The 26,633-nt window shown below is 43.2% G+C and overlaps 1 protein-coding gene across 5 annotated transcripts in view; it reads left to right on the forward strand.

The window, feature by feature from the left end:
• Nucleotides 1–25,014, forward strand: part of EVA1C (eva-1 homolog C) — a 70,759-nt gene extending 45,745 nt beyond the window's left edge. For 4 of the 5 annotated variants that reach the window (XM_034793714.1, XM_034793723.1, XM_034793686.1 and 1 more), the window contains 4 exons: nt 12,194–12,337; nt 19,026–19,106; nt 20,680–20,769; nt 24,500–25,014. In XM_034793714.1, the coding sequence (XP_034649605.1) occupies nt 12,194–12,337; nt 19,026–19,106; nt 20,680–20,769; nt 24,500–24,903 (719 nt within the window). In that variant the 3' untranslated portion in view covers nt 24,904–25,014. The remainder of the gene's footprint in view (nt 1–12,193; nt 12,338–19,025; nt 19,107–20,679; nt 20,770–24,499) is intronic. The other variant, XM_034793696.1, reaches the window with a different exon arrangement.
• Nucleotides 25,015–26,633: the final 1,619 nt, after the last annotated feature.

Consider the following 26,633-nt stretch of genomic DNA (forward strand, 5'->3'; position numbering starts at 1 on the left):
AGATAACTGGTGTTATTTAAAGGCAGGAAGAGAGCAGCAGCCATTTGGAATCCCCTTCCACCCCTCTCAGTGCTGGGAGTTGGAGAGGGAAAGAGATGACGAGTCATTAACCAAACTTTTTGAACCTCAAAAACCGTTTGAGATGGGCAAAAATTGGGGGCCAGTTTCCCTTTTATGTGATTCAGTTTGCACATCCCTAGTTCTAAAAGCTATTGTTTCTTGTTTTCAGTTGGTTATACATGTATTTCAATATGTTTCCCTTCAAAAAATACTGTCATTGCAATCCAAGCAGAACTACTGAGAGGAGGAAGTCCAATCCACACTCCTACCTGTTTATTTTCCAGACACGTCCTCTTTGATCTGTTCTCCCTCTGAATTTAATTATAAAGTCAGAATTTCCACTTTTTGAGGTGAGAGCACCTGGTTAACTGCTCTTGCTGTAAACCCAGGTTACAAACTCAACTATATGGATGCTAGCTATGCAGTAATGTGTTTCATTAATGTATAAAGGCTTTCACTAGCAGGAGACCAGCTTGAGAATTTGTGGGGTTACAACTACTTCTTCCAGTGACTACAAATTTAAAGGAGTGGTTTCCTGTACTAGCCTAGGTGTCTTTGTTTTTTGCCTCCTCCTAGCAGCAGACAGAGATAGGAAAAGAACTTGTTTGCTGCATCAGCACCGTTGTTCGCTGTCTCCAGCAGGTGGAATCAATCTTGATGCTGATTTTGCTGTAGACACCTGATGAAGGTTAGGCTTTGGGACTGGCACAAATCTGCACCATGTCTCAGAGTGCTGGATTTTGCATTTGAATTGCAGCACTGTCCAAGATGTATGAGATCAGAAATATGAAAATAGCTTCCTATTGCCTATGCTGTTTTGTGTGGCTCATGCAGTACATTAGATGTGAATTTGCCACCAAAAGGCAGGAGAGACTTTTGATATGGGGAGGGGATACATCTTCTCTTTCCCTTCCTCTTTTGGCTACTGGAGTTGACTTTACTCTTGGAAGTTGCAGAGAAGGGGAATGAATTGAATTTTTCCCTTCCCACCCCAGCAGTCATAGCCTCTCCCACTGCAGCTTGTCCAAATGCCTGCTGCTACATCCAACCACTGTGGAGAAGTTTCTGCTGAAATAATTAGCAGTAAAATAGTTAACAATTATAATGTTTAAAACATCTCATTAGGCTTCAGAGTTGACATCCTGTTGAGTTGAATGGGCAGATTGCATCCATGCTTTGTTTACTCACGTACTTGGATCTGAAACTGAAAGGTATCAGGAATATGTTTTATGAACACAATGTATTCTATGTATTTGCTACAGTTAGCAACATAGCTGAGTGTCTTCTGATGCACAAGCTGGGCCCCATGTAATATGCTCCTGCATAAATTGCCATGTTATTGTCCTTCTTTTGGAATTTCCAGCATTAATGTGCTCCTGAATTGCATTGTTTCCCCCAGTCAATTCCTCTCCCCAGAGTGACCTTTGGGCTCTGCAAAGCATGAGCCATCCTGGTTTGATAAACTGAAAGCAGAGATTTCACACTATTTAAAATGCAAGTCCTGACTAGCTCTTTTTATTGAGGAGACAGCCTTGAAAACATAAAGTCATGAAAACCAATGATCAGGGATGAAAGGTACAAGCAGCTGGGCTCTATTTCTGCAGTAGGAAGTTGGCAACAACCTCCTCTCCCCATACACACATGTATTAATTATTATTTGTATTATCGTAGCACTTAGCACCCCCAGTCATGAACCAGGACCCTATTGTGCTAGGGGCTGTACAAACACAGACCAAAAAAAAGACAGTCCCTGCCTCCAAAAAGCTTACAATCTAAGTAAATTGGGTCTATGTTTGAGGTGCATCCCAAAAAACCATCTCATTAACCCTCCCTATAATTGCTAGGCCGGCTCTGTGCATGGCAGTGGGATAGTACTGGACAGCAATTAGTAAGGAGTGACAGAACATTGTTTCACAGGCTTGGCTAAAATTGCTGCTACAGTGAGCTCTGGCCAATCCATTGAATTGCAGGTTTTGTGTGCAGGAAAAGAGAGTACAGGCTGAAATGTGAGAAGCTTTATGAAATCAGAAGAATTGCTACTAATTAAATCCTGAACGATTTATGGCTACAGCGGCTAGATGTAATTTGCATGCCAAAACATTTCTGACTAGAGCTAATTACAAACTGAAAGAGTCCTTCCTCCGGAAACAAGACTTTCTAATTCATTAAATAACTGAGGTCAGAGCTGATATTTTCCTGCTGTATTAAACCCCCTTTTTAAGGCCCCATATTCCTCAGTTCCACTCAACTAAATGTCCGCTTCACAAAACCCACCACCCAACACTATTGGCACCTAGTTGGCAATCTCAGCAGAGGGGCCTGGAGAATTAACTGTCTTCTCTCTCTTGAGAGGGTCCCTTCAGAGAAGGATGAGGTAAACTAGCAGTGTGGGGATGATTATACTGCTACTTTCTATATTGTCTGTGTTCTGTGGATGGAAGACTTCAGCCTTCAGCTCCATCGATCAGCCACCTTTCACAAGCAATTCATTTCAAACATTTAAGTACCGGTTCAGCAAGCTATGCAAGCACATATCTAATTTAAGCATTAAGGCATTCCAGAAAAAAAAATAGTATGTGCTTACCTTCAAACCTTAGTGCATGCTTAAATTCAACTCTGTTCAGGAAAGCTCTTACACATGTGCTTAGCTTTATGTACACACTTTAGTCCCACTGAGTTCGTGGGACTATTCACTCATATGCTTAAAGTTAAGCACTTGTTTAAATTCCTTGCTGAACTGGGTCCTCAAAGAAAAACTCTTTTTGAAGTAATGCTCTTTAGCTGGAAAACAGATCCTGTTTTCAGAATACAGCCTACTTACTGTGTTTAAACCATTGTTGCCAGAAATATCATAAGGTTGCACAATCTTGAATTAATCTCTCTCATTTGAAAAGTGCGTTATTCTCTGCTTTCCATTATTGAAGGAAAGTGATTTATTTTTCTTGTTAAATAACATGGACATAGAAATGAATTTTTCAAGTATAATATAATATACAGGTCAGATGAGGTAGAAATATTTTAGACTGTATTTTACTTTATTAAATGTTCCCTTTGAATGACAAGTGAACATATTTATTTATACACACGCCTACCCATCACAGATGTGGTAATATGATAAATTGCATTTATTATGTATCTTTGACTGACTCACCTGCACTTTGCCCACTAACCCATCTCCCCTAGGAATACTTCTCATATTCCAAACCTCCTTTAAGCTATGCTTATTCTTCCCCTCCCTTGAGTAATGCTAGTTGAGGGTGATCCCCATAGTGTTTGTGACAAGAGACATACTGCAAAGAGCCCTGTAGCACTAGCAATTCAGGGAAAGAGAGGCTTTGTTTTCACTCCTTAAAAAAGTGTGTTTTTTACCTCAGGATACCTAATGCTGTGACATTTGGGGGTTCACACAGGCCAGTGAGGGGTTCGGCCACCATTTGCCTTGTAACCCTGGGTGCCTTGTGGCTGTGCAGCTTTGGTCCAGTGCTCTGACCTTATCAGTCTGCCAGCAGCCCACAAGTCTCACCTGGACTTTTTCCAACTTGGTTAGTCCTTGCAGGCCGACCTTAGGACCCTTCCAGCCCCAAATTTGCCCCAGAATTGTCCTATTGCAGGAACCAGTCCCTCTCGTGGACCCTCACAGAGAAAGCCTTGGGTTTGCTGCCTTTACAGAGACAGTAAAACAGTCCAGCCTGTTAGCTTTCTGGAAGCACACACTTTACTGAATTTACCCAGTACTGATTGATAATGAAAGCAAAACAAGTTTATTAACAAAAGAGCTTGTATTAAGTGACGCCAAGTACAAGGGGGAAAGGTAGAAATGGTTACAAGCAAACAAAAGTGAAAACACACATCTAGAAGACTAAAACTTAATCTAGCAAGATAATCTTTGTTTACGATGGTTTCTCTCACCCCCAATCTCCTTTCCAGCCTTTTACTGGCCAGGATCCATCACAGAGATCAAATCTTTAGTTTCATTGTCTCCTAAGGTGAAGGATCAAGATGGAGTCTCTCTCTCTCTTCCTTATATCCCCAAAAAGATGCCTTTGTCATACTGGGGATTCAGTCTCCTGTGTCTCTCTGGGGTGCACAGGCTGTGTTCATTCTCTGTTTCTTGAGTTCAGGATCAGGTTAAACCAGGGGTTCTCAAACTGGGGGTTGGGACCCTTCAGGGGGTCTTGAGGTTATTACATGGGGGGTAGCAAGCTGTCAGCCTCCACCCCAAACTCAGCTTTGCCTCCAGTATTTATAATGGTGTTAAATATATTTAAAAGTGTTTTTAATTTTTAAGGGAGGGGGTCGCACTCAGAGGCTTGCTATGTGGAAGGGGTCACCAGTACAAAAGTTTGAGAACCACTGGGTTAAACCCTGCTGGTTTAGCTCAATGGCTTTGTTTATTGCTAATATGTGAATTGAGCAAAAAGAACAGGAGTACTTGTGGCACCTTAGAGACTAACAAATTTATTAGAGCATAAGCTTTCGTGGACTACAGCCCACTTCTTCGGATGCATAAGTGGGCTGTAGTCCATGAAAGCTTATGCTCTAATAAATTTGTCAGTCTCTAAGGTGCCACAAGTACTCCTGTTCTTTTTGCGGATACAGACTAACACGGCTGCTACTCTGAAACATGTGAATTGAGGTAAACCCACATTCTTTTGTCTAGGACAGATCAGTTTATCACCTTTTACCTAGGCTAGGCTGTCTGGTCTTAAACATGTTCTAGTAACATCATGCAGACGGAATTCTTAACATTACATATAATGTTAGCATATGCATTGTAAAATTATATCAATAACCAGCATGTTATTAGCTTTCATATTGTACCTCACAAGGCATATTTTGCACAAATATTATTGCAGTAGTGTGGAGGGTATGAAAACAAGGGGTTTCTAGGGTCACAAATGCATATGAGCCAGGGGTTCCCACAACAAATTTTGTGGTGGCCTCAGAGTGTGGCCACCAATTCTTGCTGGTGGCTGCTCTGACAAACCCCTGTCTCTGTCCCTGCCTCCGCCGCCCTTGGCCCTTCAGCAAGAGCCCGCCCCGGGGAAGGTGGGTCTGGAACTCACTGGCTGCCTGTGGAATCCCAGGCTCCCAGTGCCCTGGCCAAGTGGGAGTGTGTGAGCTGCCAAGGGAGTGTCCCAGCAACCAAACACCATAGCCGCCTCCAGCGCTGCACACACCAGCCCCACGTGTATCCAGACGTGTTGCCTGGAGCCCCCAGGGAGGCTGCGCGGTGCAGGGCACCAATCCCTGCTGGCGATGCCAGCACAAACACCAAGGCAGCGTATCTCGCGGCCCTTGGTAACAGCTATTCTGGAGCAACAGCGGAGTGCTGGAGGGAGAGGCTGTTGTTTTGCCCCCAATCTCCGCCCAGGCTTTGGAGGCAGTTGTGGCAGCAAAAAAATGTCCTGGTAGCCACGTCAGCCACAGTGGCCTCATTTGAGAAACGCTGATATGAGCTATCCTGCAGTAAATGCACAGTGAAGACAAGGTACTTTAGTTTTACCATGAGGTAAATTAGTTGAGTGATATAGAATTGGGGATATAGAATTGACTTCATCTAGTTTACCTCAGTAAAGCTAAAGTGCCTGGTCTCTTTTATTTTAGGATAGCTCCTACATGTTAGCTACCCTGAGGTAAAAAGTATACCTTTATTAGCAGTGAAATAAGGCCTGAGAGAGACCATATAGCAGTGGCAGCAGAGAGGGAGGGGAAGAATGGCAGACTGAAGTGGGGGAACTTGGAGACAAGAGGAGGACAGAGTGGAATGAAAGGGCTAGCATGAAAAAACAAGGTAAAGGACAAAAACAAAAATGAAGGATAGAAGACAAAACTACTAGAAATATACAGGGGGGAAAAGAACACAGAGAGAAAAAGGCTCAGAATGGACAGTGGAGAGAGAGAGGAAATAGGTGAGACAACCGAAATACAGTGTGATACATGGCGGAAGAAGAATAACTAGGCACCAACTACTACAAGTTGGCACTTCAATCAAGAAAAGGATGGACTCACTCGCTTGAGCCAAATTTTCAAAGATACCTCAATCCAGTCCCATAGTTTTCACCTGCTATTCTGTGTATTCAAAAACCTGAATTTGAATTTGAACAGCAACTGCATATGCAGTTCACCTGCTTACGCATCTCTTTGTTTTAGCTGTGTAATTTCTGCTTGAGGAGGTTTGCATGAGCAAAATTGCAGGGGCACATTTTGAGCCTGTTCTTGAAAATGTACTCTTTAATATTAAGTATACAGACTTCCTGCCAACTGAACCACATGTTTGCCAGCATCCTAACTGTGGGGAGTTATTGGAAAGATAACAAGCCCACACAAAAAGTATACATGAAGTTGTAGAACATTTTGAACTGAATTGTTTAGCTGTTAAACATTGGATAGCCTATAGGGAGCAATTAAATAGTTTTCTTTAGTCATAACACTGTGCATGTAAGGCCTAGAAAAACTACACCTTCCTGTAAAAGAAAAAAGGACAAATAATTAGCATGAAAGGTTGGAATGGATCCACCCAACATGAAACCAGGCAGATTCTGGAATTTCCTCCAAAACATTTAGATGCCAAGAGCCTATCAATCTATGTGATGTGCCAAGAATGGCTCAGGTAGAGGAGCCTAACCCAAAGTCAACATGAATATGAACTAAAAGGAGCTATTAACTTCAACAGCAACATGAACCAACACCTAAAAAAACTGAAATAAAACATGTCCTCATTATATCATTGTACTTGAATGAAACAAGCAGGCCAACAGCTTGAGCCTCATATAAGACACCATTAATATAAATAAGATTAACAGCAGAGCAAGAAAGGTAGTAGAAAATATAATTAAACTTTCAAGGACAATATTATTATCATGAACAGTTCCCATATGGATCATCTGATAGCTCCTCTACAGAACGTTCTTTAGATTCTTTCTTACTTGCCAAGATAAGCTGTTTTGCTGCCTAAAGAGTCCTAAAAATGTCCACCTAATCTACTCAAAGAATATGTCTACACTACAAAATTAGGTCGAATTTATAGAAGTCAATTTTTAGGAAGCGATTTTATACAGTCGATTGTGTGTGTCCCCACTAAGTGCATTAAGTCGGCGGTGTGCGTCCACACTACCAAGGCTAGCGTCGACTTTCGGAGCATTGCACTGTGGGTAGCTATCCCACAGTTCCCGCAGTCTCCGCTGCCCATTGGAATTATGGGTTGAGCTCCCAATGCCTGATGGGGCAAAAACATTGTCGCAGGTGGTTTTGGGTACATGTCGTCAGTCGCCCCTCCCTCCGTGAAAGCAAAGGCAGACAATCGTTTCGTGCCTTTTTTCCGTGCAGACGCCATACTGCTTTCAGCAGATGGTGCAGTAGGAGTCCTACTGTAGGACTGCTAACTGTCGTCATCCAACCACCACTTCCGCTGCAACTCTGCTCTCCTGCTCTCCTGGTGCCATGAATCGACCTCGCAGGTCCTCTCGTCGTTCTTTATAAATATCTATTCTCGTGGCATCCGTCGTCATCCACCGCTTCCGCTGCATCTCTGCTCTCCTGCTGACACCATACCACGGCAAGCATGGAGCCCGCTCAGCTCACCGTTGCTGTTGTGAGCATTGTAAACACCTCGTGCATTATCCTGCGGTATGTGCAGAACCAGAACCTGCAAAAGCAGGCGAGGAGACGATGACAGCACGATCACGATAGTGATGAGGACATGGACACAGACTTCTCTCAAAGCACGGGCCCTGGCAATTTGGACATCATGGTGGTAATGGGGCAGGTTCATGCCATGGAACGCCAATTCTGGGCCCGGGAAACAAGCACAGACTGGTGAGACCGCATAGACGATTCCCAGTGGCTGCAAAACTTTCGCATGCGTAAGGGCACTTTCATGGAACTTTGTGACTTGCTTTCCCCTGTCCTGAAGTGCAAGAATACCAAGATGAGAGCAGCCCTCACAGTTGAGAAGCGAGTGGCGATAGCCCTGTGGAAGCTTGCAACACCAGACAGCTACCAGTCAGTCGATAATCAATTTGGAGTGGGTAAATCTACTGTGGGGGCTGCTGTGATCCAAGTAGCCAACGCAATCACTGAGCTGCTGCTATCAAGGGTAGTGACTCTGGGAAATGTGCAGCTCATAGTGGATGGCTTTGCTGCAATGGGATTCCCTAACTGTGGTGAGGCGATAGACGGAATGCATATCCCTAGCTTGGGACCGGACCACCTTGGACACCAGTACATAAACTGCAAGGGGTACTTTTCAATGATGCTGCAAGCACTGGTGGATCACAAGGGACGTTTCACCGACATCGACGTGGGATGGCCGGGAAAGGTACATGACACTTGCATATTCAGGAACTCTTGTCTGTTTGAACAGCTGCAGGAAGGGACTTACTTCCCAGACCAGAAAATACGCCTACCCCTTAATGCCATGACTCATGAAGCCATACACAGGCACCCTGGACAGTAGTAAGGAGCTGTTCAACTATAGGCTGAGCAAGTGCAGAATGGTGGTAGAATGTGCATTTGGACGTTTAAAAGCGTGCTGGCGCAGTTTACTGACTCGGTTAGACCTCAGTGAAACCAATATTCCAATTGTTATTGCCACTTGCTGTGTGCTCCACAATATCTGTGAGAGTAAGGGGGAGATGTTTATGGTGGAGTGGGAGGTTGAGGCAAATCGCCTGGCTGCTGATTACGCGCAGCCAGGGTGATTAGAAGAGCACAGCAGGGCGCGCTGCGCATCAGAGAAGCTTTGAAAACCAGTTTCATGACTGGCCAGGCTATGGTGTAACAGTTCTGTTTGTTTCTCCTTGATGAAACCCGCCCCCTTGGATCACTCTACTTCCCTGTAAGCCAACCGCCCTCCCCCCTTCGATCACCACTTGCAGAGGCAATAAAGTCATTATTGTTTCAAAATCATGCATTCTTTATTAATTCATCACACAAATAGGGGGATAACTGCCAAAGTAGCAACTTATTGAATGCCAGCCTTCTGTTGTTTGGGCAATACTCTGGGGTGGAGTGACTGGGTGCCCGTAGCCTCCCTCCTCCCCCACCCTGCGTTCTTGGGTGTCTGGGTGAGGAGGCTATGGAACTTGGGGAGGAGGGTAGGTGGTTACACAGGGGCAGCAGGGACGGTCTGTGCTCCTGCTGCCTTTCCTGCAGATTCACCAGACACCGGAGCATATCAGTTTGATCCCCCAATAGCCTCAGCATTGCATCCTGCCTCCTCTCATTGCACTGCCGCCATCTCTCATCTTGCTCCCGCCACCTCTCTTCTTGCTCCTGCCACCTCTCATCTCGTTCATCCCTCCTGTCCTCACGTTCATTTTCTGCTTTCCTGGACTCTGACATTGTTTGCCTCCACATATTTTGCTGGGCTCTTTCAGTGTGGGAGGACTGCATGAGCTAAGAGAACATTTCATCGTGAGTGCAGTTTTTTTGCCTTCTTATCCGTGCGAGCCTCTAGGACGGAGAAGATGGGGGAGCGTTGAAACATTTGCAGCTGCAGGAGGAATAAAAGGGAGAGTAGTATTTAAAAAGACACATTTTAGAGAACAATGGGTAGACTCTTTCACAGTGAACCAAGCTGTTAACATTACATAGCACATGTGCTTTTGGTACAAGGTCGCATTTTGCCTCTTATATTGAGGGCCTGCTGGTTTGGTGTGAGAGATCACACACGCAGGGCCAGGCAACAGAATTTGGCTTGCAGGCAGCCATGGTAAGCCACAGTCTGTCGGCTTCTTCAACCTTCATAACATGTGGGAATGGTTTCAAACATCAGCACCCTCCTTTCCCATACCAAGCACCCCTTTAGGTTGGCCATTTAAAAGGAGGGACTGTACTGGCCGCGAATGCATCCCAAGTCTTGAGGGCAAATTAATAATTAAACACGCTTGCTTTTAAACCATGCATATATTTACAAAGGTACACTCACCAGAGGTGTCTTCTCCGGCTTCATGGTCTGGGAGCCTGCATTGGGAGGATTGGGAGGGTATTGGCTCCATGGTGATAAACAGTTCCTGGCTGTCGGGGAGAATGGTTTCTCCGCTTACGTGCTGTGCGCTATCCTCATCCACCTCCTCATCTTCCTCGTCCCCAAAATCCTCATCCCTGTTGCATGAGACTCCCCCCTTGCAGGTGTCCCCGGATCGGGGTGGGGTAGTGGTAGGGCCTCCCCATAGAATTGCATGCAGCTCATCATAGAAGAGGCATGTCTGGGGCTCAGACCTGGAGCGGCCGTTTGCCTCTTCGGTTTTTTGATAGGCTTGCCTGAGCTCCTTTTCACACGGCACTGCTGCAGGTCCCTGTTGTAGCCTCTGTCCATCATGCCCTTGGAGATTTTTTCAAATATTTTTGGCATTTCATCTATTGGAACGGAGTTCTGATAGCACGGATTCGTCTCCCCAAACAGCGATCAGATCCAGTACCTCCCATTTGGTCCATGCTGGAGCTCTTTTGCGATTCTGGGACTGCATGGTCACCTGTGCTGATGAGTTCACCATGCTGGCCAAACAGGAAATGAAATTTAAAAGTTCCTGGGGCTTTTGCTGTGAACCTGGCTAGTGCATCTGAGTTGAAAGTGCTGTCCAGAGCGGTCACAATGGAGTACTCTGGGATAGCTCCCGGAGGCCAATACCATCGAATTGCATCCATACTACCCCAAATTTGACCCGTCGATGTCGATTTCAGCGCTAATCCCCTCATCGGGGAGAAGTACAGAAATCGATTTTAAGAGCCCTTTAAGTCGACAAAAATGGCTTCGTCGTGTGGATGGGTGCAGGGTTAAATCGATCTAAAGCTGCTAAATTCAACCTAAACTCGTAGTGTAGACCAGGGCTAAGTCTTCCAAAGTTCAAGTTCACCAAAGGGAGACTAAAACAGCTGAGTCATTGAATCAAAACTCTTCCTTCTCTTTTTCAGCTTTGAGTTTATAAAATTCCACTATGACAGATATCATATGTAATGTGGTCAGAAGATTTTGAAAACTAAAGTATTTTGTTTCTTATAGTTTTCTGACTTGCATCAAAAGTACAGTGCTGGAGTTAAGAGTCACCAGCATTTTCTTATAGCTAAGAATTGCTTTCCAGGGAATATGTATCTCAAGATTGCCAGTCACTAAGCCATTTGCCAAAAACAAATAATGCAGTATCCTCAGACTGGCTACTCAGGTTTACAAGTTACTCATAGTTGCTTAAGTCTAGTCTGCATTTAAAAGTATTAAATCTATAAATTACAGATTTGTTCTATCTCTGGACTTCAAATTTTGAATTTTTATTTTTGTCAAAAACCTCAATATGAAATCTCTGTTTTCTTTTCAAAGGTGACTAATTTTTGCCTTGTGTTAAATCTATTGTGAATCCTATTTAAACTCTTTGCTATCATGAGCATGTTTCTTCTAAAGTAGCACTAGCCAACCCATATGGAAATGAAGAGGAAGAAGATAATGAGCTACCTTCTTTGTCTGATATTTGTGGTCAAAAGGAATTAAATATATTTCTTACCTCTTAAAAATCCCCAGCTGGTGACTCCAAAAAGAAAGCATCCATCATTCATGGAAAGCCACAAAGGAAATGAAATAATATTGGTTGGGAGCAGAGAGCTCCAGAAAACAATGACCTTCTCCTTACTTGCAATTTCAGAAGGTTTCATATTTAAAAAACAAGACAAAAATGCATTTTTTCCTGTTGGATTTGTGTTTAGTGCATATGAGAAATTAGTAGCATTTAAAGATATTCTGCCTTTTCTGAAGTAGATTAAATCGGGTAGGTACAGTACATAAACTTTCCTATTCAGTTCATTTCACCTTCAATGTAGAATCCAGGTGGATGAGTTTATTTTTATAAAATTACTGCGCATGGCATGTTATTGAAACTGGGAGCACATTTTTGACCTGCAACAGAAATATACAAATCCCATCTCCTAACAAATGCAAGGCAAATGTAGAAGTTAGCAAGGTTGGTTTATATTCAATGAACAAACCTAAGACCTAATTCTGCAGTCCTACTCAGGGAAATCAATGGGAGTTTTGACTGAATATGGATGACAAGTTCAAGTTCATAAGTACACATGTAGTAGATATTGTCTTTGATAATGTAAGTATATGTATGTACTCAACATTGCAGATTTTTTCTTTCAGACTGTTTGTCCTATACAGCTTTAGAAGTATTATCAAAGAGGTGTTATGGGAAACAAAGGTGTAAAATTATTGTCAACAACAACCATTTTGGAAGTCCGTGCCTGCCTGGAGTGAAAAAATATCTTAATGTCAGCTATACATGTGGTAAGAGCAAATATGTGATAATTTTGAAGATCTCATTCTACTTGCAGAGCATAATACTGCAAAGTTGTGTATACATCTATGAACACACACGCCCAGAGCTGGATTCTTCCTGGCCTTCCTGTTAGCATCTGTAACCTATTATATTTACATGACAAAATACCTGAGATGTAGGTACAATCACATAGCTAGAGATCTATACTCACTGAGGGAGCATGCTCTGTGCCCCCTAGAAGCCTGCACATGTCATTGCACCTGAGCACCAAATAATTGGGGCTCTGCATTTTTGGCAGCCAGGTAAAGGTGGCATCTAGACAGAAGGGAAGTAGCTAGCTCCTGTAGGCAGCCTACATATAGTCTGATCTGAGTCTTTCCAATGACTTCTTCAGAAGGCTTTGGATCAGGCCCCTACTGCTACACTACAGAAACTGAAATAGTCTCATTAACGCCTCCTAGGCCTGCTCTTCCTTACCCCCTGGCCTGCGCACTGAGGTAAGACACTGATATAAATGGTGAAGCCAACAGCAGCAATCTGTGCTGCCAGTCGAAAGGAGGTGTTAACTCTTGGCAATATCACCAGAGATCCTTGGGCTTCATAGGTTTGACAGCTGTGCACCCTGCCCCTTCCTCTCTGTGCAGCTGCAATCTCCTCCCCTCCCTGTGAAGAATATGCTGAACTAACTCTATGGGGAAACACTGTGGAGTTTTCTGAGTCTACCTCTGGCAAGTCTTTCCATGGGAGCGGCCCAAATAAGCGGTACTCGGAGTTTACTTACATGGTTGGCAATAAGTAGCCATTTTGGGATTGATTCTTATCTTAGTTGTACAGTGTCATATATCTGAAGATCAGAGAAAACAATAATCATCTATGGATTATCTAGAAGGCAGGTTCCTTGTAGGCACAATAGGGGATTTCTCAAGGTATGTTTTAGAGCTTTTAAGAATCTACCCTCATAAAAGACGGTCTGTTAGCCTTCAGGTGAGAGGAATTAAACTAAGATTGATATTTATTTTTATGAAGAAGGAGCTGGAGGCTTGCCATGGAGCTAATACATAATATGCTTAGACAGTAAATGCTGTATTGTTGGTCCTTTTATAAAAGTGAGTTATTGGAATTCCCTTTAATTACTCTATTAATAATTCTGACACCTTGTTCTTTATTTGTGGGCTGAGGGGTGTGTAGGTGGTAAGATAACTCATACTATTAATCGTTGTAGTGGTTTTGCAAAGACACATAAACCAGGTAGTAGATAACATTCTTCTGTGTTGCTGGCACATTTTGCAGGTTTTTTCTGCCAAACAATACTAAATTGTGCAATCTGAAGCATTAGCAAGTGATTTGCAGCTCTTATTATTTTATAGATCATCTAGTAGCCATGAGAAAAGAAGAGTTTTGGAATTCTTGAAATTCCACACACGGGGTGGGAGCTCCTGTTGATAAAAGACTCCCAGGGGATACGTACTGTAATGTTTTTAAAGCAAACCTCTCCATAGAAATTTCTGATTATGGCAGTAAATCAAGTTTTACTTTGCTAAAGCAATTTGCCTCTTGCAGCCAAACTGAACTGAATTGATAGCACATCACAGTGATAAGGAATGCCTACCTTCAGAAATAGACGGCTTTCTCAACTGTAAGTCCACTAAGGACGTACTTTGAGAGATGTTCCTGATCTTGCCTCATAATTTCTTCTCACCTCCTCCTCCTCTATGAGCTGGTGGTTTCCCCTCACTCGAGATTTGGATTTTAACATAGACAATATCTGTCCCGGTTACAGGGCTAGCTGCACCTCTGTCCTCTTTCAGATCTCTCTGAGAGCACCCACCCTCAGGGTTTGGTCCTTTAAGTCTTTCCCTGTCTCAGGGTGGAATCTTGTGATTCTGCCACTCTTCGGCTGGGACCAACTTCTTATCGCTGACCGCTACTCAGCTTGTACCAACTTCTTATCATCCGACAGGTCTGACTGGGCTCTGAGCACCAGGGTTTCCTCCCGTTGGGAACCTGTGACCAGTGGTAGTGATCAACAGTCTTCTTTAAAAAAGTATTTTTATTTAGCATATTATATATGCTAAATATTATATTTATTTTATTTAGTTGTACCAAAGTATCAGAGAAAAAGGATTTTAGCACAAGAAATTGCCTACGTGCATATACAGGGTTTGTCTTAACTGCATCGTTAGTACAAGCTATAATTCAAGTTTTGTACCTATCTTAACTCCTGTCCACACACAAAAATCGCTAGCGTGCCTGTCAGGGCTTGGGGTGTCTGAAACTTGTGCTAATGGCGCTAGAGCAATAATGCTGTGGGGGATGCCACAGCCTGAGTTCCAGCTGCTTGTCCAATCATTCTGCTAATCCAATCACTCTGTGTAGCTCAAGTGTTTGTTTGTTTGTTTGTTTGTTTGTTTGTTTTTGCCCTGTGGTCACTCTCACTGAAGCTAAGCTAGCTGAGGTGGAGTAACTCAAGTGTGCTAATTTGAGCCACAGCCATGTCTACACTACAGGGACTATAGTGGCATAGCTATGTCGGCATAACTCGAGAGTGTAGACGCTGCTTACAGTGACAGTGGTATTTCCATCGGGCAGGCTTGTGCTCAGGTGGCTAGCCTGAGCTGCCGGCCATGTTGCCATGGCCACACTGGGTCTGTCTAACCTCACTGGGAAGCACCCTTGCAGCTGCTGTGTAGACATACACTAATATAGAGGTGAGTTGACATAGGAACAAAAGGAGGAGGTAGTACGAGGGCCCCATTGTCAGAAAAGAAAGTTGGATATGAGGCTTTTCAGTAGAAAATGACTGTTCAGTTATGTGGGAAACTGAGGTGATTGCCACAAGGGCAAGGTGAAGGAGAGAAGTTTTCTGCAGAGGCTTCATGAAGGTTTGAAGCAGTTAGCAGGTTGGTTAGAGAAGAGCTGACGTTTCATGTTGGAAACTGTTTTGTGGAGACAGGAGATCTGAGAGAGCCTCGCTATAGAGCCTCGCTATAGAGCCTGGCCTCTTAGCAAAGTCCAGTGGAGCCAAGACTGAGACCTGATTCTTAAGACGAGTGAGATGAAGACATTTATGAAACCATCAAGAAGAAACTCTAGAAATGCTTTGCTGGATGCTTGGCTAAGCAATGGGAGCTTGATGGTCTTCTTTATTTTTGGAACTCAAGTGCCGGGTTTACTGGTATTACTGCAACAATGAATAGAACTTTTGATGTAGCACAGGCTTTATTGACACTGGTGTGCTTGCACTAACAGAGAAAGATGAGGAAATTGGCTTTTCATGCACTTTTGTTGTAGTAATAATTAATTTGCATTTTATAGCACCTTTGATCCCAAAATCCTTCACAATTTTCCTACTTAAATCCCAATACAGCAAAGCACTTATGCACATGCTTAAAGTTAAGTATGCCCATAACGCAGTGCTGAATAAGGACACACTTAAGCAAGTGCTTATGCACTTTGCTGAATCAGGGCCTCCTTATGTACTTTGCTGAATGAGGGCCGCACTGCTTATGCTGACAAAAAGGAATGGGACAAAATATTATCCATCTGTCTTCCCCTACTCAGAGTCAACAGAAAGAGAGAGAGGTGAGACTCGGGCTGTGAATTACTTTGCTTATTTTAGAAAGAGAAAGGTTCCCAAACTAGGAGAAACCAAAGATTGCTGATGGAGAGATCCTTCACTTGTGATTTTCATTAGATAAGGCATCTCAGCATGATCAAATAGTAGTATACATTGTATTAGTTTTACACCTCAGTTTTTTCCAGAGAATCCCAAAACCCATTTTCTGTAAAACCCAAGTTTTACAGAAAATGTAGACCCCCTTTTCTGCAAATTTCAAGATAAATGATTTATGCTGTCATAAAATCTTAATGGCTGATCTCTGAAATAAAAATGTAATACAATATGTGATTTTTTTCTGTCTCAGCAGTGCTGGGTCTTTCCTTTAGAATATGTTCCATATTTCCTCCTTTCTCACCACCTGAGAATCTCTCTAAAAGAAACATATAAAAATACTCCCTACAGATGCATCCTTTGTTGTAATAGACACCACAAGGCCTTGGGCCCCTTTGATCATAAGTGTTATCCCAAGAATCTTGCCAGATCTCATTTAAAATGCACTTTGAAAACGGAATTTATAAAAACAGAATCATGGTGTTCCTTGTTTAGTGTCTTTCATTATTTCCAGACCAGCTATTACAAATTAATAAAGCTACGTTTCAGTCACGGGTATTTTTGGTAAAAGTCATGGACAGGTCATGGGCAGTAAACAAAAATTCATGCCCTGTGATCTGTCCATGACTTGTACTATAGACCCCGACTAAATCTTGGGTGATGACAGGGGGGCGGCCTGGGTGTGCCGCAGGTGCTCTGGGGGTGGCCCGGGGGAGCTGGGCGCCGTGGGTGCTGGCGGGAGGCAGCATGTGGCCCGGGACCTCTGTGGGTGCTTGGGGGGAAGCACAGTGGCACGTGGCCCAGGGCCCCCACCAGTATTGGGGTGGGCAGGTGGCAGTAGCTCGGGCCCCCCACTGCTGCTGCTGGGGGAGGGGGCACGGCGACCCAAGACTGCCCCAGCAATGGCCAGAAGTCACAGAGGTCCTGGAAAGTCACGGAATCCGTGACTTCCGTGATCTCCATGACAGACTCACAGCCTCACAAGTGAACACACAGATTTTTTTTTTTTTTTTTTTACACATGCCAGCCCTCCAAATTCAGCCTGGAATCTGAAAATCAAGCTGTTCATTTTCTGGCTCACACATCCAGGGCCGGCTCCAGCATTTCTGCTGCCCCAAGCAAAAACAAACAAACAAAAAAAAGCTGCGATCGCGATCGGCGGCAGCAGTTCAGCGGCAGGTCCTTCGCTCCTAGAGGGAGTGAGGGACCTGCCGCCGCCGAATTGCCGCAGGTGCCGCCCCTCTCCCTTGGCCACCCCAAGCACCTGCTTGTTAAGCTGGTGCCTGGAGCTGGCCCTGCACACATCAATAATAAAAATTCTGCCTCTGGAACTTAGTTAACAAATCTGATGATGCACAAGCCAAAATAGAGGCCAAATTACTCTTCAATATCCGTGTTGGCTTTGCAGTATTTAAAGGAGTCAAAAGTACTAAAACTTACTTTAAAAACTTTACCAGGAAAGGAAACAGATATGACTTTGATCGCACACCTATGGAGAATGGCTGGGCAGTAAGAAGTGCCATTTTTACAGTTATTTTTCAGAGTAAAACTGTACTTCAACCCCTTGCACTGGACCTCCCTCTGTTCCTGTCAATCTTCTTTTACATAGTTTATTGGCAAACATTTTTTTCATACCTGAAATGTCTTCCATTTTCCAAATGAGTGTGAAACTCCATCAGTCTGTCTTTGTATAGTACGAAGAATAGGTGCCAAGATCAGGATAACTGAAGGACCCATTCATCTGACACAGGATTTGTGAGCTCTTAACATGTACACAATGTGCCTTCCTTTTAGATCATTTTAATCCCTGTAAGAAGAGTGTGAAAGCTTCCAAATTAAATCCACTAAAATGCACCAGAAGAAAAAGAAGTTAATTAAAAGGAAACAGTTCTCTGGCCACTCAGACCAATGCTTAGTCTACACTTAAAATTTCGATCAACCTAGCTGTGTCACTCAGGTGAAAAGTTCACACCCCAGAGGGCTGTAGTTAAACTGAAATTAGGGTAACCAGACCGCACATGTGAAAAATTGGGACAGGGAGTGGGGGGTAATAGGAGCCTTGCTGTAACTGGAGTTTTTCAAGTTGTGTGGTCCCTATATTCCACTGTGGGTTCTCTGGCACATGGAATGCATGCACACCCACAATGGCATACCCATAGGGTCCACCACTTGAAGTAGAACAAAAACTTCTAGTCAGGAAAGTTACAGAGCATATCACACAGGGCTTCAAACATTTCTTTACTGATCATTACAGACTTGGTCTATTTTCCTCATCAAAAGCAGTGATTGGCACAATTTAAGGTCTATCAAAAATATTCCTCATTATTTCCTGTTCATTGGCATTTCCTTTTGGGCCAGAAAGCTGGATCTAGCTATTAGATAGTTATGTCTTAGGGAAACTGTGCCCTGTGAGACAGATCTCTGGCAGGAGTCCAGACCCTGGCTCTCACCTGGAGCTAAGGGATTTAACAAGGACTTGTTTCTTGTACCATCTATTACTTTTGACTACAAGTAGGAACATAAGAAGAGCAGCAGAAAAAGCAAGATCTTGCCCCTGAAAGAAAGAAAACTTCTGCTCTCCATTTGATTCATCTTTTGTTATTAACAAAAGAAAATTAGCTCTTTCGGTACCTGTGGCTCTGGGAGCACAAACTCTGGCCCTAGTCCTTCAGTCCAACCCAGAAGAGCAGATCCTAACACCCTCATGCAGTCACATTGACTGCACTTGAGCTGCACGCAGGCACAAGGGTCTGCCTGTGGAATCCAGTTGCAGGAGTGGAGCCTCTGTATGAATGTTCTTTAGTAGACAAGGCCAGCAGAAAATTACAGCCCTGGTCGTTTGTGTTACAATGATCATAAAGGTGTTGATTGTGCACATTTAAAATGTACTAATAATGGGTTTGATTATTATTCTGGGCCATAGTTTATAGTGAATTTTCCTTATTTGCAGTGTGATTAAGATAACAACTCAGATAGTGTAACATTCTTAAAATTGACGGTATACAATTTTTCTTTTTTCTTTTTAGTTCCCAGAATCATACTTACAGCAGTTGATCCGATGATTTCTAATCTAAATCCTTCTCTAAAGCAGAACGATGGTAAATATGGTAATTTTTATGGTTTATTACCATCATTTGTCTTTAAGTCAAAATAGGAAATATGTTTGATCACAGATGGACATAGTTGTATTAGAATAATTAGAGGGGGAAGTAGTAAAATCATGTGTTAAAACTGGCTCTGACCACTGAAAGTTGTAAAAAAAAAAAAAAAAAAAAAAGTGTTTTATCATCAACAGAATGAGTTCTACACAATTAGATTCTGATGATACTGTAACCTGGGAATTTCACAATGAGAAATCCATTCAGGAACAAAGGCAAGATTCTGGGCCTGATAGTAAATAAATTATTGTGGGCCAAATCCAGAAGTCTTTTTCTCAGGTCAAATGCCTGTAAAAATATATGAGATGTTGGCTCGAGCAAGGATTGCAAGATTTGGTCCTAAATTTGAGAGATGAAGCGGGTAAGCTTGCAGCTGAGGGGTTACGGCATGCTTCCCACACCTGTTCCTGTGGAAGAACCTGTTGACTCAGTAGATGCTCAGTGGCTCTGGTAAGTGAGGAGCTACCCATTCTCTCCAGGACCTTAGTGTGCCAATCGCTGCCTTGTTCTGGCCACCTTTTACAGAGGCACAGCCTGGAATTTTGGGTCTACTCCAGAACGTACATGCCCAATGTGCAGTGTAGTTCACTGCCAGCGCTTCTGAATATTTAAAGGGGTGCCTTAAAGTGTGGAGAAGTCATTTGCCTGAAACTGCATGTTCAGACCAAACAAGCTACACAATGTGGTTGTTTATACACAGAGCTAAAGATTTTCTGAAAAAAAGCAAACTTGATCAACATTGTGTTTATACACACAAGGTTTCCTCAAGAATCAGAGTGGCAACACTTGTACTGTTAATTTTCATCGCTGTTCTCCTCAGTTGCTTCTCAGTCTGCCACTTTCATTCCCTGGGAAGTAGCCATGCACAGTATAATCTTAATATTTCTTATCATATTTCATTCTTGTCTATTAATTTATTAAATTTAGATTGGAATAAGGTGGAGGGGAAACTGCAAATAAAAAACAAGTTATCTGCTAACCATCCCCTTACACTACATACTGTGAGCTGTGATCTTTAATTAAGCCATTGAAGTCACTTTAAACAGAACTTTAAACATCTTGCATTTTGACATTTCCATCGCTGGGACATTGGCACATTATGATTATCCATAACTTTGGTACATCTTTCTTAACTGTGGTCAAGAGATGTGAACAGTAACAGTGAGTATATGATGGTTTCAGACTGGATAGCCATGTATGAGTAACGCTGAAATGTAATTTTGTGAACAACAGAGAAAATGAATGGTGTGGCTAGCACACATCCTCTATTGCCACCATTTCTAGGATACTGCAGAGATTGCTTTGGGAAGTGATTCATATAGGGTTTGATCGAAAGCTCAGTGAAGTCATTGGGAATCTTTCCTTTGGCCTCTTTGGGCTTTGGTTCAGGCACTGGAATTGGTCATAGCTGCTGTTTAATAACAATTTTGTAGTTTTCTAACTATCCATTATGTTTTGTTTGTAGATCATGGGTTTGGGTATTACAATCTAATTGCATTTGTCTTGTATTTTCACATTATAGATATAAACATTGACCCCAGGGAATCAAGGCTGCCAAAGAAAGATGGAATTATTATTAGCAACTCTTTGGCTACATTTGCTTACATTAGAGGTAGGAAAATGTTGGGTTTTTTTCCTCCTTATATTCTATTTGGTAAACCTGTTACTTCGAATAATTGTGCTGATAGAGCATTACCACACTGCCGGGAGGATGAGACAATAATAACATAACAACTGACATTTATGTAATATGTTCCAGCCCGAAGGATCCTAAACTCTTTTAGAGGTTGCTGCCAAGATTTTTTAAATGAGTGATTTCAATGGGAGCTGCTGGGTGCTCAGCACTTTAGAAAATTAGGCACTTATTTAGGAGCCTGTCTTTAGGAATCCATTTTTGGAATTTTTGATCTGTATATATAAGGATTATTGAAGCACAATTAAAATTCAACCATGGGATGGTACATGGCAGGAATTCTGACCCATTGCCACCACCACCACCACCATCAATCATCAAGGCAAATCCCAAAGGGACGTGGCCTCCTTGCAGATTAAGTGCCACTCAGATCAACCTCTAGCTAGATCTTTAAGATGGTCTAGTTGGATGATCAGTCTGTGTCTACCATTGGCGATGTGGGAATTCTGACCCAACAACTCTACAGAGCAGGATTTAGGAAAATACATGTAAGATCATGTTGCCCCTTTTAGACCTGAGTGGCTAGTCAAAGTTTAGGACCCTGTAGATATTCCAGTTAGAAGCAGAAATTGGTGATAGGTGTTTCTTTGATCCAGTTTTGTTTATTTACAAAGACTGTCCTGTGTCTTTGAATGCAGAGGGGATCAAATAGCAAGAAACAGCTTCTTTTGCATCCAGCACCAAGAGTGCTCTTTTAGCCTGCACCCATAACCCAAAAGCCTCTTCCCAGGTTTCTTCCAGAGTCAGCCACCTTCAGCTTTCAGCTGCTCCTTTTGGTTGGCTTTCATTCTCAGGGCTGTCTACACTGAAAAGTTAGGTTGACCTAGCTACATCACTCAAAGGTGATGTCAAAGGTATAGATGTCGGCCGGCTCGCCCGGCCAACATCTATATACGCTCGTGTATAGATCTATAGACACTTCCTGGATCCCAATAGGATCACTCAAAGGTGTGAAAAATCCACAACCTTGAGTGACATAGTTAAACCTAAACCATAGTTAAACCTAGCACTGACCTAAACCCCAGTGTAGACAGTGCTAGGACAGAAGAATTCTTCCGTTGATTTAGCTACTGCATCTCAGGGAGGTGGATTAACTATAGTGACTCTCTTCTCACACACACATCCCTACCCAAAACAGTATTCAACCAAAAACTCCTGAGTGGGTTTACACACACTTTTTGCCTTCAGTGGGGCTTATGCTTACAGTTATGTTAACTGAAGGATGAGTTCACATCTACCACTCTCAATGGGCTTTTAACTCAACCCATAACAAGGTATCACCCAGCTCATAACAATAATATCACCAGCTAACCGAAAACTCAGAAAAAAATGTAGGTAGACAGAATATAACACCACAAGCTGAAATGTGAGAGCAGCCCTGGAGCCAATATTTCTACTCTTTCAGAAGAGGTCATGGGATCTGTAAATGAGCACAAGCAATTACGGCTTTGGTTTTACAACGCATTTGAAACATGACACTGCTGCAGCCCAGTGTCCCCTAGCACCGTACTGGGAAAGTCATTAAATAGTGAGTCAGACAGAAGAGTTTTCCCTATTGAGTCACCATCACACCTTCCTGTAGCACACCTTTGCTTTAGAGGTCTCCCATACAAGTACTGAGCTATGTGATGCTCCTCAAGAGTGCCCAGGTGTGACTGGAGGCCTCAGGGTCCTGCCACACTCATCCCAGAGAGGAGCAGAAGAGAAGTCCTCCAAGCAGCCAAGCGTGATTGCGGAGAAAGAGCCAGTGAGAGAGGCTGCAGGGAGCAATCAATCAGGGACCATATAAAAGGAGCTGCAGAACAGAGCAGCAGTCAGTTGCTGTCTGGAGTTGGAGGAGAGAGGACTGTGTTCCTGACTGTCTGAAGGAGAAGTAGGACCACGGACAGCTCAGTGTGGGAAGGGACTGGGGGAGTAAGAGAGAGCTCCTGGCTCGCTGCTGGGGCTGAGCCCAAGACAGTCTGCGGGCGGGGACCGGGGGAGCAAAGAAGGCTCTCCTGGCTGGCAGTTGGGACTGAGTAAGGACTGAGCCTAGGGAGAGCCACAAAAAGACAGTGTCTCCAGGGAAGAAGCCTTGAGGGTACGGCCCATATCATATCTGGGGCAAGTTAAAGACTGTTACCCTGGAAGGGGTTTGTTCTGTTTCACATACAGACAGTGTGTGTGACTCGGCCGGAGGGCTGAATCACTAATAAATCACCTGAGACACTACTGATGGGTCACCGTAAATGAGAGACTGCAGACACATCGTACCAGAAGGGGGCATATGTGAGAGGTGGATGCCAACCCCGTTACACCAGGGTTGTGAGGCACCTCGCCACCACTTGCCTGCTCCCTGAAACCAACAGCCTCTGGCAGCACAAGCGTTACCTTCCAGGCCTCCACAGGCCTTAGTCTCGCTGTACAGGTAGGGACGGCACACACCAACTCCCTGAGTTCTCAGAGCATTCCCAGCAGTGTCCAGCCCCTTATCCACTGAACACTCACAGAATTACCAGGCTTGCTGTTCCCAAAGGAACAGCTTGTAAGATTCAACTAAGCACCAGCATTTTTCTTTACGCCCCAGCACTTAGATGTAGTTACAGTGAAAATAAGAATGTCTGTTATAAAGAAACAGAGATTTAAGTGATAATGAGTAAGAATAGCAGAAACAAATGGTTACATATAAAACAAAATCATAACACACTTTCTAGAGACTAAACTTAACCTTCTATCTAAAGAAGTTTATCTCACCCGAAGTTCACTCCAGCATTTTCAACCTAACCCAATTGAGAACCCTTTTTTTCATGAAGCAAGAGTGCTATCCTTTTCTTTCTCAGTGAAGGGTGCCCAGGTGTCTTCTTTCCCTCCCAAATATAGTGGAGCAAACATTTGATGTGTACCTGCAGATGGAGATGGTCCTGAGTGGCAACGTAGAGCAGTCTCAGGACTGCTTTACATTTGAGCTCACAAGTGCTATTCTCAGCTGAGATAGACGTACCCACATTAGTGCTGCTTATGCTAGAGCACTAAAAAGGACAGTGTATCTGGGGCTAGCAGGGCCATGGTTTTGGCTAGCCCCCAAACATGTATCCAGGGGGCTGGGCAGGTATGTACTCAGGCGGTGAGCCAGAGCCGCTACCCTTGCTACCCTGGCTGCGCTGCTATTTTTAGCATGCAAGCTGGAGCAGAGCTAGCATGGGTACGTCTGCGCTAGCTAGGAATCCCAGCTCCCAGCTCAAATGTAGGTGTACCCTTTGTCAAGAAGGCTGCAACAGCCCGAGGGACTATTCTGGCAACCAGAGTTTGCCAGAACACAGAACCTCTCTGCCCTGCCCCCTTTTCCCAGGCCATGCCCACTATGGCAAGAGGGCTAGAAAAGGGAGGCATGGCCACCAGCCAGTGGTTAAGAGTGCTAGTAAACTATTCATAAAATCCAGCATAACACTTTTAGGGGCAAGTCTTTTTGCCCAGTAATTAAAGAAATTGACTAGGCAGGATTTAGATGACAAGTACACAAACTTTTTGTTGCATGGCAGATAATGCCAAAAAAGCACCAAACTTACCCAACATCACGTAGGGCTCTTTGGAAATGACTGCTGACTTTTGTATCTGTTCTCGGCTTTTGTTTACAGATGTTTTAAGTCTGGCTTTTTGTTTTGAATTTTAGATCACCCTGAAAGAGCTGCTCTCCTGTTTGTGTCTAGTGTGTGTGTGGGCTTAGTCTTCACACTGTGTGCTTTGGTGATACATGTGTCATGCACTAACGACTTCCCAAAACTGCACAGAATGAAAGACCATTCAGTGCTGGAAAGCGACAAAGCAGATGATCACAGTGATGATGAAGAAGAGGAAGATTCTTCAGATTCAGACTTGCCAAATGAGCGAACAGGATTTTATAGGACGTATTACTCGGGTTATAATTCAACAGAAGCAGCTGAACTGGCTGAAAGAATAGAGCGCCGAGAACAGATAATGCAAGAAATTTGGATGAACAGTGGTTTGGATATGTCTCCTACTAGAAATATCAGTCCATTTTATATTAATGAACAACAAAGTGTTTATTTTGGATGATACAAGCTTTTTGTTTTTAATGTACCTTCTGTGAAGGGACATGTGTAACTATATATAATTATTTGTAAAGTAAAAAAATATATAAATAATAAAAGGACTGTTTCAAACCCCTGATTGCATAACCCAGTGTGGAACAAATTCTGCAAGGATTTATAGTTTGTTGTTTTTCTTATTGACTAGTTGAAGATGAATTCCTGTATATAAGTGGAAAACATACACACCTCTGCAGAAAGAAAAGTAATGAAGCAGCATAATAGAGGATTAGGTATTTGTGTTCCACAAGGACATGGCATTTATTAGTTAACAGGTTAATTAGGGCAGGCTTCTAAAGTACTTTGGAACTGCCATGTGCTATAGCAATGTAAAATATTTGTATTATTAATGAGGCAGGCGGGCTAGACAAAACCATCCAGGGCTCCCTGTGGCCCTTCTGCTATTGCTCCAACCCATCCTTACTCAACCTTGCCCCCCAGTAAACCACTATATAACTGAGCTCAGTCTTGCTGGAGCTAAAATCCTGCTAGTGTTAGGCAGGTTAACAGGTTTGATTCTTTAGGGTTGTATGCAAAAGAGGTAAAAAGTGCGGGAGCCCTTGAAGTTAAGCCACAGCGAAGTCATGTGTTTTCTCAAAAGTGTGTTGTATTCGTTCAGAACCATGGTTAGCCAAACCCCACCTTAATGCTCATGCAGAAAGCATACAGGCCTAGATCACGAGTCCCTGATGTATGCTGAAGCTTTACTCCTCACGTAGGTCTATTGATGTCAATAGCAAGAGTAAGGTGCTATTCAATATGAGTAGGAGCTTCACAGTTTGGCTCTTTTTTTTGCATGCAGGTAGCAGGCACATATGCCCTCCCCACTGGAAAAAAAATCCACTTGCAGGGACGATACACATGGGTAAGACGTGTAAACTGGCATCAGGACTTTTAGTGTCATGTACTGTTGAGAAAAGGATTAAAAATAAAAGTGTCATAGAGCACTTACCTGAGGCATATTGAGTTGTTACATCTGTCTGTCCTTGAGTTTAGCAACCTTTTAATTCTGTAAGAGCCAAAATAAATCCCTCCCCCCCCTTAGGATTGGTAGCATGTTAGACAAATATTTTTGTGAGTATTGTGGCCATTTATTTGACTTCAGTTCATTTTTGCTAATGTATATTCTTAGAGCCTGCTGATTTGATTTCCAGTTATTCTCCATGAGGTTCTTTGATAAAGGTCACAATCTTCACTTCAAGAGTGTTCATGGACTAATCATGTTTGATTTAGTTCAATCACACAGAAAATTAAATCAGAAATTTATCTACATTGAAAATGCAGCCTTCCTGCCTTTAAGTAGAATGTCTCCAATATTTTAACTATAGTCTGTAGGGACCTAGCAGAACAAAAGGAGGAAAAATGTCACTTCCTAGTGGTAATACTTATGAGGTCACTGTGCTGTCCCTGTTCAGTCCCCATGTACAATGTAGTGATATGAATCCTCTGAAAGAAAAAAATGTGGCTTGTTTTAAACTCAAAATTGAATTTGGGGAAAAAATTAGAAAAGAGAAGGGGGACTTGCTCAACTGGCTTAGCAGCAATCAGATTCTGAACTGGAAAAGCTGAACGCTGATTAGTGTCCTGTTGAGGGAAGGGGCACAGATTAAGGAGATGGGAAAGGATGACATTAGCCCACTTCATTTAGCTAGGCCACTTTTCCAAATTATGCACATTGTGTTAAGCATGCAATACAGT

Source organism: Trachemys scripta, chromosome 1, assembly GCF_013100865.1.
Source record: "Trachemys scripta elegans isolate TJP31775 chromosome 1, CAS_Tse_1.0, whole genome shotgun sequence".
NCBI classification, from domain to species: Eukaryota; Metazoa; Chordata; order Testudines; family Emydidae; genus Trachemys; species Trachemys scripta.